The sequence below is a fragment of the Amblyomma mixtum genome, chromosome 3 (assembly GCF_055824585.1).
Source record: "Amblyomma mixtum isolate Tamu chromosome 3, ASM5582458v1, whole genome shotgun sequence".
Taxonomy (NCBI): domain Eukaryota; kingdom Metazoa; phylum Arthropoda; class Arachnida; order Ixodida; family Ixodidae; genus Amblyomma; species Amblyomma mixtum.
Genome location: NC_143014.1, coordinates 35,639,300 through 35,652,275, shown reverse-complemented (window position 1 = coordinate 35,652,275; position 12,976 = coordinate 35,639,300). Strand labels below are relative to the sequence as shown.

Genomic DNA, 12,976 nt, shown 5'->3' with positions numbered 1-12,976 from the left:
GCAGTCTTCATTGTACATGTGTTGGTACTTATTTAAATCAAGGGATATGGCAGTTTTCACTGAGGGTTTCGCAGTGCTCCAAAACTTTGATGGATTAATTGAAAGAAGTGACAACGATAGCACTTAAAAAAGAAAGCTTGGCTTCTTTGACAACTATGCGATAAGAATTCAGGATTTCGCTATAAGCGTGCCAGTGGTCCAGATTATTTGCTCGTTTTGCTTAGTGGAAAAGGCTCTTTTCTTTGTTGTTGTTGTTTAGTCTTTTCAGTGTAACAGTAAATCGTGGCGTTTGCTGCTTCATGAAACGTTCGTGAAACGTTTTTAATGAACTATCTAATCCAGTCTGTCAATGTTCTGGCCTGATTTCATGGCAGCGAAGTTTTTCGTGGCTTCCGTGCGTTTTGTTATAGCGGGATTCGACTGCATTTCAGAGGCAACAAGCAAAAAGGCACAGTAAAATGATATGACATGCTATACCAACAGTGGGTCTAGTTTCAGGACTTCTAGACGCAAAAAGTGGTGGTTTTATTATCTGTTTTAATTTTTGGATGTAGTACTGACATTTCTCATTTTTTATTTAGGTTATATCAGTTTTATTTTGACATTGTAAAAATGCTTGATTGCTCGACGGAGAAATGCTTGATTACATGAAACATTGCAGTACAGGCATATGTTGTCACGACGGCCGAGGCGGGTGCTGATCTGGTCATTGCCGACTGTCGTTAAGCTTGGGCCTTCTGCTACAAATGCTTAAAATACCTGAGAAGTACCGTATGCATACTTCACCTCACATTTGACTCATTGAAGAGAGAAATGTCCCAGCGCAGATCATCATGCTTGCACACACAGTACGTGAGGTGCTGGCGCAAAAGGCTAGGTTGTAGTGCTTTTCATTTGAGTGCTCGCACTCTGTGGTAAAGATGTGTTTAGGGGCGATATGCAGCTAAATTTGTACATTACATTTGCTTCGTCAAGAAAAATGTTTAATCAACTGATATGTGCATCAAGCTTATGCTTGCATTCCTTGCCGGCAGCAGTAGCTGGCGGGCGACAGACTACAGTTGAGCGGAACGTATCCTGATACATTTCTGCTTAAAGCCCACAAGATGCAGTTCACAAACGCATAAATCTCAGCTACCACAGAAGAGTCAAACACCATGCATGGTCTATCATCTTGGGTCATACGTACTGCGTAGTTAACAAACATGCAATAATCTTAAGAGTATGGAGTGTCGTTTGATGAGCAATGCATGAGCAATGGCAGCCAGTGACCTATCCGAGCTCAATAAAAAATGGTCGGTGCTTGCATGCTCGGCTCTCCTAGCAGGGAGGTGGTGAGGGATAGCAACAATGTAAGCTGGGGGTGTGGTCAAGGTTGTGTAACTGTGATTCTAGCAGAGATGGCATCCGCAGACATCGCACGAAGCCGCAGAAAGCTACAGCATGCACATACAATGCAGCTTTTAGCCAAACCTTGTAGTACTTAGAACCGCCTGCCATTTGCAGGTTGCAGTGGGCATGGAGAATGGCAAGTGGATTTGAGAGAGCAGTGTCACCTGCATTGATGGCTGGGTTGTGTGTGTATCCCTGCAGCACGGGAAGCCGCCCTGTGGGAACTGGAGGAGCGGCACCTGCACGAGAAGCACCAGCTGGCAAAGAAGCAGCTCAAGGATGGCTTCTTCCTCCAGCGGCACCAGATGCTCATTCGACATGAGAAAGAGCTCGAGCAGGTCAAGCGGCTCAACCTGCGGCGGGAAGATGAGCTGCTGAAGCGCCAGGCTTTGGAGCGCCGCCAGCTTCCCAAGCGCATCCGCTCGGAGATGAAGACACGTGAGCTCATGTTCAAGGAGAGCCTGCGCATCAGCCTGCATGGGGGACCCGACTCTCCCGATGAGGACAAGGATCGGCTGCGAAAGGTGCATTTTCGAACAGCCTACTTTTGTTAAAGAGGATGCTATACTTCAGGTTTTTCATTTCAGTTCTCTGTATGTCAAAAATGCAGTCTTTCGGTGATCGTGGCTCCAGTTCAGATGGTAATGTTTGCATTTTGAAGGAAGGGTGAAAGGTGATATTGCAGGAAATTGCAAAATAGTAGTGTGCTCTGTAAGCATAGGCTTTCACAGCTCAGTACTGGCATGCCTAAGCAGCATGCCTGGTGTAGAGACACAGCAGCGTGCACGTGTGTTTGATATTGCCTGCTGTCATGCTCCTTTTCACATGTCACAAGGCCAATATTTGTGTGAACCCCGAACTGAAGCGCTCAAACATCAATATGGCAGTGAGGCTTAGTGGTGTCATACGGTCATGCAGCAGCTGTGTTTCTGTTCATTGAAGTGTGCTGTTTCTTTTGTTGTCGCTGTTCAAGCATTGTTCAAGGCGTGTTAGTAATTGAGATTTTTTGGTGCCACCAGTTCCAGGAGGCAGAGAAGAAGCGGTACAAGGCTGAGCACCAGCGTCAGGAACTCAAGCACAGGCGTCAACTTGAAGAGCTGAAAGCAGCCGCTGATGCCACTATCAAAGAACTGGAACAACTCCAGGTAGGTTTGTCCAAAAAGCTCATTTACTGTACGGGCTAGTCTGCATAGTACTACCATTTCAATAAAATGGTTGCTGGAAAACCGGCAAAGGAAAACGTAGTCCAGGTTGGCAATATGTCACTATGTCAGCGCTGTTTCGCCTCAGTAAACGAACAGAAGACTCAAGCGGGCAAAACCGAGGGAAGGCCCCACTATGGTGGCTCAAGGATTAGGGCGCACGGCTACTGAGTTCATGGACCCAGGTCCAATCCCAGCTGCAGCGGCCTCATTTTGATGGAGGTGAAATGCAAAGGGTGCCTATATTCTGTGCAATGTCAGCGCACATTAAAGAACTCCAAGTGATCTAAATTAATCTGGAGCCTTCTACTGCGGCGTTCCTTATAGCCCTTGTGTCGCTGCAAGACGTTAAACCCCGACAACTAGGGAAATGCGTCGCCTCTGGAAGGGCAAGATGTTTCCTGCTGAGAAAGTAAAAAGACCAGTGATGCGCCACTCAGCATCCAAAACTGGGGAAAACTCTACTCGGCTGGCTGGCCAGTGCGTGGCCAGGCTGCCATCGCCATGGTCTAGAGCAAAGATAAGAAAATGGAAACTAAAACTATGTGGCCACACAATTTTTCGGTGTCGGGGTCCTCCAGACATCATCACGCGTGCCGTTGCTTGACATAAGAGATGCACGAGCACCTTTCTGCCATGGTACTTGACAGAACACTGGATATTAGCATGATTGCTTTCTATGTCTGTCGGAAGTGCGTTCATGTTAACAAGTGTGAGCACAGCAGCGTCTGAATTAACAAGCGTTCGATGCCATAGACTTGTACAGGCATTGGCCAGGACCACGTCAGCTGCCCAAATTATCTGGATTTTTCTAATTAAAGAGGTTTCAGACAGGATTTGTGTGTGCAGCACAATAAAGATGTGTTCAAATGTGTAAAAGTTTGCAATATTTTTACATTTCCTTTTCAACAGGTCTTCTGATCATGGTTTATGCAAGGCACAATTTTTCCTCTCAGCAGATTTAACTGGTGCATGAAGGGGTTATTATAGTACACAACCCTTAGAGCTAAGTTAGATGCATTCATGCAGCCCTCAACAAGAGTTGAGACCAGGCACTAGGCTTTCACATTTTTTTTTTTCTTTTTCTTCTAGAATGAGAAACGCAAGATGCTTATGGAGCATGAGACCCAGAAGCTGAAGCAGTTGGATGAGGAGCATGGCGCTGAGCTGCGTGAGTGGAAGGCCAACCTGAAACCACGAAAGCAGGTAAGGAAATGATTTCTCTGCAACAAGCTAGGGAAATCCTCCACGGCCCTGCTGCTATTTTGTACTGCATGGTACCATGGAGACATACACAGCATTGCTGTCTTCCCGTCAAAGCAGTCCTGCAGCATTACTGTGGTCTAGTTATAAATGTTATTTTACATATTTTGGCGACACCCGCCATAGCAGCCCTTTCATAGTATACAGTTGCAATTCTCAATGTCGTCACCGGTATTGGCTTGGTATGGCATCATCCATTAAGCGGATGCCGCATGCACGAGTGAACCATGCTCTAGCCTATGCCTTTGGACCTGTGAGAAATGGTGCACAGCCCAGCAAGAAGGGTGACATGCATATGGCACTGAGATTGTACCTGTTAGAATTGGCATATGCATAGGATGCAGATGCTGCTTTCGAAACAGGTCTGCACGCAGTCTGGAGCTGCAAATGTTTCGGATGAAGAAAGGCCAGGCAGAGCGCAGGGGAGAGAGACCTACGAAGCACTGTGAACTTGCTTGCTGCTGCTCTTGGCATGTGTGACTGGAAAGCCTGCTGGCAGTGCATGAATGCCGGGTTTAGAAGTCAGTTATAGTCGGATACAAGTCAAGAATGAAGTGGCAGATGCCCCTCAAAGGAGGCCGTCTAGCCACTGGCATCAAATGATTTTCCTTATGCTGAGGTTAGTCTGATTAAGCCATGGTTAATCCCCTTTCATCTGCCACCCCGTGGGATTTCTAGCAGGCCAAAGGGGATTGATTAACCAAGATGTCATGAGACTCTGTCAACGATGCTATTGGCTGGACAGCCTCCTTTCGAGGGGCATTTGCCAATTCATTCGTAAGTTGTATCCCACTGTTGTATATTATTGAATTTTAACAACATTGTAAGCACTTTGGTCACACTAAGGACTGCTTTCTGAGGGGTAATTTGTAGAAAAGTAGTGTTCTTTGCCAACTGCATGGTGCTGGTTTAACTTTCTTTGCTGCAGAGAAAAAAAAAGCAGTTTTGGTGTATGGTGTGCTTTAAAAAATTAATTGAGTTGTAAATATGAACAAATTGGTTTATTGGAGCATATCATAATGTAGCTGAAGGGTTTTTTTTTTTTTTTAGGAATAAACAGGATAACCATGGCATATTGTGAAAGAAAAAAAAACTTGTTCCAGAATTGAGTGAGCAACATAAAAATTTGTAAAATTCTATTTATGGAGCAATAATTGGGTGTGTAAAGTTCTTAACATACATTTTGTAGCTTGTCAACAAAGTTTATAAGTCGAACCCGGATATATCGAACCCGCATATTTCGAATTATTGGCTATATCGAACACACAGATTACCCCCTTGAAAATACTATGTAAAAGTATAGGACAGTTGCGTTGTATATCGAATTCCATTTTCGCCGGACATTGGATATATCGAACGCCGCGCCGCGCCCCTGGAAGGTGCGCTTTCCCCAAAGACATTCCTGTCCGGTCCTCAGCCGCCTCAGCGGAGAACATTTCCGCAGTCAGCAGGCACAGGGCCCTTTTTTTTTTTTTTGTTCCCCGTTTTTGCGCCCCACCGGCGCGAGCTTTCCCACTCCTCCTCTCCTCCTGTACCGCCGGCGAGTGCTCCGTCAAGGTCATTGGAGATCAGCGAAGAGAGAGCGCTGCATGGAGACGCGCGGCGACCACGCTTATTGGGGAAAGAGAGAGAGAAAACGGTCGCTCGTGGGCACATCGTGGGTCTGGGGAAAAGAGAGAGCTCAGAAAAAAAAAAAGAAAAAAAAAAACGAAGCCCAGAGCGCCGATCTTTCTCCCTGCTCTTTCTTTTCCCTCTGTCGTTCCTTCGCAGCCGGGTTGACTGCCGCTCGCATAGGCTTCGCTCTTATCGCTCCATCTGCGCCTCGCGTGTTTTTTTGTGTGTGTGTGCCTGTGTTTCAACGGGCGACGTGAAGCAGGCCCCAGTGGCCAACTGTTTTGGCAAGGCAGGCCTTGAAGTGGCCGGAGATTAATGTCCGGAAGATTTAGATGACGATGAGTGCTTGGACGACGCGTTTCGCGACTTGTCCAATTTTCTCGGCGCCGTTCCGTCCGAAGTGACTGTTGAGGACTTTAACGCTGACAGCGAAGTTCAAGCGGTAGCTGGCGTTCAAGACGCCGACTCCAGCGACGACGAGGGCAACTGTGTTGTCGAAGAAACGCGTCCGTGCGCAGCCACTGAACTGGCGTCAGCGTTAGCCTGATTCGGCGCTGTTGCGGCGAAATGGAAGGCACTGTGCTCTCGCACCTGGACAGTCTCGAGAAGATCGAGGCCAGTGTTTTGAACTTCGTTTCCCAGGGGAAAAAGCAGCCCAAAATTAGTGATCTTTTTTTCCGCGAAATAAAGCGCTTTCACATTGCGCGCCCATACTATGTGATTAGCGGCTGTTCCAAACGGTAAGCCACAATTTGTTATGATCGGGAGTGCAGTTTTAGCCTATATCTGTATATCGAATTTTCGCTATATCGAACTATTTTCCGATCCCCTTCGAATTCGATATATCCGGGTTCGACTGTATTCGAAAGTTGCAAACTCTTGGTCCGAAAATTTTTGATTAGGAGAGAAAAAAAAATAAGTTCTTTGACCACTGTGCAGTCCTCTGAAGAAGTTCCTGGAGGCAATAAAAAGCACATTCACACTTCATAAGCTTTGCAAAAAGTACTGTAGTTTCATGCTCAACTGTGTGCTTTTCATAGTAAAGTTTGCAATTTTTGGGGCTTCTTTGTGATATGAGGCATGTGCTGAGGCGTTCTGTGAGTTAGCTGAAGCTGATTGGCTCAGACATGTTTGCCAAGAGGTTACTGAATGGTTGTTGTCTCTACACCTGCCGCTATGCTTTTGTCACAGAAGTCAGCGATCAATGCACTAGAACTGCAAGATAAGCACTAGGCATTTTTTAATGTAATTTACGTGGAGTGATGATGCCCAACTTGATAAGGTCGTGCCTGGCTGAGAACTCTGAAGAGATTAAAGAAATGAAAGCTCTTTGCTGAAGATGTCTGTAACTAGAGTAGAGTTATTCAGCTATGTACGCCTCGTTGACGGAAGTGTTAGTGGACTATAGTTGCCGCTGCATCCAAGAAATGCAAAACAGTGTGGCGCCATCTAGTGAAGAAGAAGCTCATTGAAGGGCACTCTAGAGAGAGTGTGCTATAAAAGCGTGGTGAACACTCCTGAAAGAAGGAAACACTGCCATCACTGCCATCACAGAAACACCAATCATTGACATTTTGCCGAGATGTTTCACATGGTGGGATACGCTGAAAATGGCGTGTCACTGCAAGATGGCTTTTTATGAGATTTTCAATGCCAAATTTAAATTCTAAATTCTTGTTTCTTTGATATTGCAGTGCTGAATTCTTAAAATATCAGGCACGGTCTTTTCATTTCATACATAATCTCATGATAAGTTCTAGTCAATGTTTGGTCCCTTTAACAGTGTAAAGATAAACACTCTCGGGACAGTGCCCACAAATGCAGCCCAGATAGAGCTCCATACTTTGAATGCAGCACATATGCAGGCAATCAGAGCCAGAAACAGGCAGTGGAGGCAGAGCTAGAATGCTCATACACACTATTCGTATATGCACTGCGGTGGGGTTGATGTGCACCAAGAACAACTCACTAGATGCCACTACCTTCCGCAGCAGGATTTTTGTGCATGCCCCAGCCCTCGCCCGCTTTCTCCCTTTGCCATCCGACGCCACAGCCCCAGGCGGTTGGCCTTCCTGAGATATTAAAAAAATTGGAGGGCTGTACATTGCCCAGAAGCAAAACCTCATGGGCTATATATTTTTGACACAGGCTGTACATTGCAAGAGGGTGGCATGTACTCTGCTTTTCTGGATAAATCTCTTGTGCAGCTTTTTTTTTTGGTCCATGCTTTGGAGTGTTGCAACTATATTTTTTGTTGTAAGCTGATTTACTTTGATGGTCTTGACTTGATTTGGGCTGTAATTGGACACTTTGGATTGCAGAAACTGGAGGAAGACTTCGCACGCCAATGTGAGGAGCAGGAGCGTTTTTACGGCACAAGTACGTTCCTCAACGACTATGCCAACATGGATCGGGAGCAAATGACACTCCAAGGGCCCCCACGGACTTTAGACTCATCATACCAAAAGAGCTACTGATTTTAGGACATTGGTTGGTAGTAGTTCCCCCTTCTCCCCCCCCACCCGAGGTTTTAGCTTCTGAAGCAAGGTGTGTCGGTAATATGTTGCTTGCTTTTATGGCACATTGCCCGAGGGCATTCATTCTCTGGGAACCTTCCAAGGACTAGTATTAGTCTAGTTGCATACAGGAGAAATGCTCTATACCATCATAGTCAAGAACAGGTGGCAACATGCCTGGAGGACTCTTTTAACACTGTGGGCACATTGGAATGTGTGCATTCCTGTTAGCCGGTTATACGTGGTAATAAAGCATGTGCATTACAAAGACATTAATTAGGTATGCCATCCCTGTATGAATCCTTTTTTCTTTTTCATTATTGCCTGTTGAGGTACATAGCTCAATACACTTCGAATGTGTTTGAAGCTGTTCCTGTGACAGTTACGCACAGCTTCATACTGTACATTGTGCCAGTGTCTTGTTCTTTTTTTTTTCTTTTGTCAGTGCAAATGCACAAAGGCTCCAGTGCACATGGTCTCTCACTTCGTTTCATTGAGCAGATGCTGTATGACAGTGCTCTATGGTGCAACGGCTCAAAAGTGCCTCGCTCTCTGAAACTGCTACCACCAGAAGTTTTTTATATATATAATAATTATTAATTAATTATTGTGTACTTTAACTAGATGTTCTCCGGAAGTCAAGACACTGCCTTCCTCATGTTTCAAGGCCTGTGAGAAGTTCTCCACAAGCTTTTACTCGTTATGTTGTATTAAGATGTGACTTACATTGGACAAGTGGCAGTTGTGCTTGATCTGTGGAGAATAAATCTGCACTGTTTTATTGACAGCAGACACGTGTACATTACAAGGTGTCAAAATGTCTATTTGTGCCTACTTTGGTGACACTGATGTTGCCATCTGCAGTCATTGTTCCTGTAACTACATAATGGGTGACAAAGGTACTGTCACATGTTCTATGTTTTCCAGTGTTGTTCAAAGTATAGCCTCTTGTTTTAGTGTTGCTGTGTACAGTACACAGGCATGTATGTTGTGTGTCATTGAAGCAGTAAAAATGCATAACTGTTCCTGTGAGCTGGCAGAACCAGTGCTGTCTGTGCAGGCAACCATGCTTCGTAAGTGCAGGGCTTCTGCCACTTGTCTTTTAGACCAACACAACTGCGAGCAGTGATAAGATAAAAGACCAAAATGGCCAAGCCTTCCAATAGTGCGATTGTGGAGTGTTGGTGGAGTGCTCCTTGTTTTAGCTTGGTATGGTTGTGTGTGTGATAAGACTTAAAAGGAAATCAATGTAGCCCTGTCTTTTTTTAACGAATAGGATTCAGTGTTCGCCAGTATAAGCGGTTAGCATGCCATACCCAATTTACATTGGTGCCATCTCAGCATGCTGTGAGGATGGCTTTGCAGTACTTGTGTGCATAGGAAACAGGTGGGCTGCCTGCAGATATTTTCTTTTGTTCATGCCAGTTGTCAAGGTCACATGTCCAAAAGTGCTTTGTTGAAACTGGCATAATTAACAGTTCCAACGTACTGTACATAGTTTGGTATGCTTCTTCGTAGAGACTAATAATTTTCATACCATTTCGAGAAAGAGCCTGGTATACTTTTAGTACACAATATTTTCCGAAGCTTGCTAAGCATAATAAAGCTTTGACATGTTTTGAGTGCTTGGTCTTCATTTATTCATGAGAATCTGTAGTTTCCAGTGCTGGGTAATTTCGAGGTGTTGCATTATTTAATATTGGTGCTTGTGCACTTGCCTTTGACAAGCCTGTTCTGACCAGTGCACTGGCAAGGGCCTTCATCCAGGCTGGAATGCACCTTGTTTTGAAAAATGAATGTGTTTATTCACCCAATTGCCAGCAAGAAAATTTTGGGACACTTGAGCGCCACCTTTAATGGTGTGACACAACATCATTAATGGGTCCTGTCAACAGTTACTGTTGCCCACTCAGACACGAATCCTGTTTCCTCTTTCACAGTCACAATCGGACGTGGGCATCCTCACGAGGGCGTCCTCACCTCGTGAGGTTCTCGGTGAGGCGAGGGTGAGGGAGGGAAAAGATGCACGGGTTGAGGGTGAGAGTTCGTTGCAAAGTTTGTGCCTATGACTGCAGAACACACAAGCACGACGACTAAATCAAAAATTATGGAGGCACTTAGGACTACTTACGTGCTTTGAATGCGAAAGCATTGTTTTTATGTATTTATTCCTTTTAATTTCTTTCTCTTCCTTTGTAATCACACACACCTACTCATTAGCGCACAGTCTTAGGGCAGCGCACATACTAGGTTCACCTTTGCTTGCCAAGAAGCAATGCAGTTTTGTGGCCTGTGAGTTGTGTGCTCGCCTCGCAGTATGATAGTCCTTGGTACAATTTTCGCACCATCGCATATTTTATTTTTCCTTGATAATACCAGAGTGACGTCATCTGGCATTTTTGGGACCACTGCTGCTGGTCAGCGCTGACGCCAGGTTTCTTTGCCAATGGGCCATGCAATGCTTTCGCGTTAAAACAACTGAACAAGAACTGTAGACTAAAGACAGGGGTACAAACACCTTCTTTGGGTGACTGTTCTGTTCTCCAGAGGCTTTTCGATACCCCCATACGCGCGTCTGACCACTGGAACTTTTATAGACGTGGTCGACAGGGGCTACACATGTCGCTGTATGGTGGAGACTGCTTTAAAGATCAGTGTGCTTGAGAGCTTGGTGCCAAACCCCCTGGCACCCTACTAATTTGCTGTGCATAAGAGTGAAGGGGCTTTCTCTCGCGTTCCTTCGCCAAGAGTGCAAGGGCTGTATCGCAACTTGGGGCTCCCATTTCCTCACTTTTTGTGTTATTCAAGCTGAGAGCAAAGGAGCTGTCCACCAAGCTTAGACGAATATATTATAGACACCTAACTTTTGGGTGCGTGTTTTCTTTTTAATAGGCGTAAGGCATTATTATACACGGATTGCCACATGGTATCTTCCTACGACCGCTCAGTAATTCATAATTGAATTTCTTTCTGTGCTGTTTCGGTTTCAACAGCCGAACGATGGCTGTGACGTCAAATAGAAGTTACAGGTCACATAAGGCATAAAAAACTGCAACGTAATCGGTGCTTCTACATACGGTGTCATACCGGCTCTTGAGGAAGGCTGGTTTCAGCACTGCAGTGAATTAAAACGATGAAGCAGCGATCATATCGCAGTTTTTCCATGCCTCACATGACCTATAACCTCTCTTTGAAGTCATAGCCATCGCTTGGCTGTTTAAACTGAAACAGCGTGACAGAAAAATTCGATTATAAATTATATAGTGGTCATAGGGGAATACTACATGGTGATTCATGCATAGTAGTGCCTTCCACATCATTATAGAGAAGAAAATATGCCACCAAAATTAGGTGTCTATACTCCTTTAAGCTCGAGCGCCTAGCATAACCCATGTATAAGAGTGCATTCTCCAGGTTCTTTACCGCTAAAAGTTAAAAAATGGATTGTCCGCTTCACGTTATCATACCTGAAAAGGGAATTTGGCAGAAATTCGTCGTGGCATATATTAAAAACAGCCTACATATCCTCCAAGTGGTTGACCGATTTGTGATCAAGAGCTCCTTGCAGGCGGTGTTTTCTTGGAAATCATACCCTGCACTTCTCAGCCTTTTCAATCAACGTCAAGGACTTGTTTTGCTCCATCCTACAGGACGAATTGTTTCTGGCGTTCAAGAAGCCATTGAAACCCACGTTGTTCTGCCTTTTCAGAAAAACGCTGGTGTTCCAGACAGTGAGTTCCTTCAGTTTAGTGCCAAACGTTTATCCTTGTTCTATGCTTTTCGTTTTGGAAGAGGCATATTCATTCAGACATGGAATGTGTATTGGGTCCTGCATTGGCACTGTTCTGAGTGACCTGCTTCTCGCGTCTAAGAAACGGGTCTCTCCCTGCTCTTCGAAGCCTTCCCAGCAGTCAAAAAGACCTTCAGGTACATAGATGACTGCCTCGTCCTTTATGTCATGTCCATGAACCTTCCCAGACCAGCATATTTGACAAGAGGTTTTTTGTGGCGCCCTTGCATTGCTTTACATGAGCCATGAATTTTCTTTAAAACACTGTATTGAATTTCGTGACCAAAGGCTGGTTTTTCATTCCACCCGTGATTTCTGGGCCTGTGAATCAAGGCAGGCGAAACCTGTTCTATGGTACCATTTGGCTGGCTGACTCCAAACCTGTGAAAAGAAGACGCAGAGTTTAAATCCATTCTGTCGGAAACGAAGGCGGTCATGCCGCTTCCCGCGCGCTATTACTCCGGGTCCCCCAACAATCGCAAGAACATAATTATTGAGAACCGCTATTAACCTATAGAGATTTATTCCAACATTTGAGACTAACGAGGAAGGTATACGCCAAACCGCACGATAATCTAAACATGGAGCAAGGGGTCATTTCTAAGGAAATTGCTTATACCTTATACCATACACATATGGTATGGGCATGCCAGAAAAACCCAGAAAAAATCTATAACCCAATAACTAATAATAATAATAATAATAACTCTATGTCACATTCGGAAGACCAGCTTTCGCTGGTGAACCGGGAAAGAGCTGCGACAAAAGCCAATGGTACAGCCAATGGGCTCCAGGAATTAAGTCTGAGGGGCTTCACTTTTTTTGAGGGGTAAAGCGTGAGCCCCTCAAATGTTTGAGGGGCTTTACCTATGCATTAAACGTTTTTCTCTCTCTGTACGGTTCCTGCACGAAAATACCTTACATACAGGGAATGCAAATTATGCCTTTATTTCGATGGAGGAGAAATTCTAAACTAAAAAAAAAACAGCAGTTGCTAACACTGCGCCGCGGTCCGCGGCGTCTTGTATTACTCCGCTGACCAATCGCAACTGTAAACGAAATCAGGTTTTTAATGTTTTGCTATATCAAACAATCCGTGTATCAAAATTGAAGAGCTCATAATTCTTTCTTTTGTGATAAGCTTCTTGTTTACATAACAAGAAACGTTAAACCAGCGGACTACTTTTTTGTCGTGGAGG

General features: G+C 44.9%; 1 protein-coding gene across 1 annotated transcript in view; it reads left to right on the top strand.

The window, feature by feature from the left end:
* The window catches only part of Slik (Sterile20-like kinase), a 55,589-nt gene extending 45,980 nt beyond the window's left edge, over positions 1–9,609 (top strand). The window contains exons 18-21 of the mRNA XM_089578693.1: positions 1,594–1,916; positions 2,412–2,537; positions 3,687–3,800; positions 7,793–9,609. Of these exons, the coding sequence (XP_089434819.1) occupies positions 1,594–1,916; positions 2,412–2,537; positions 3,687–3,800; positions 7,793–7,948 (719 nt within the window). The 3' untranslated portion in view covers positions 7,949–9,609. The remainder of the gene's footprint in view (positions 1–1,593; positions 1,917–2,411; positions 2,538–3,686; positions 3,801–7,792) is intronic.
* The last annotated feature ends 3,367 nt before the right edge of the window (positions 9,610–12,976 follow it).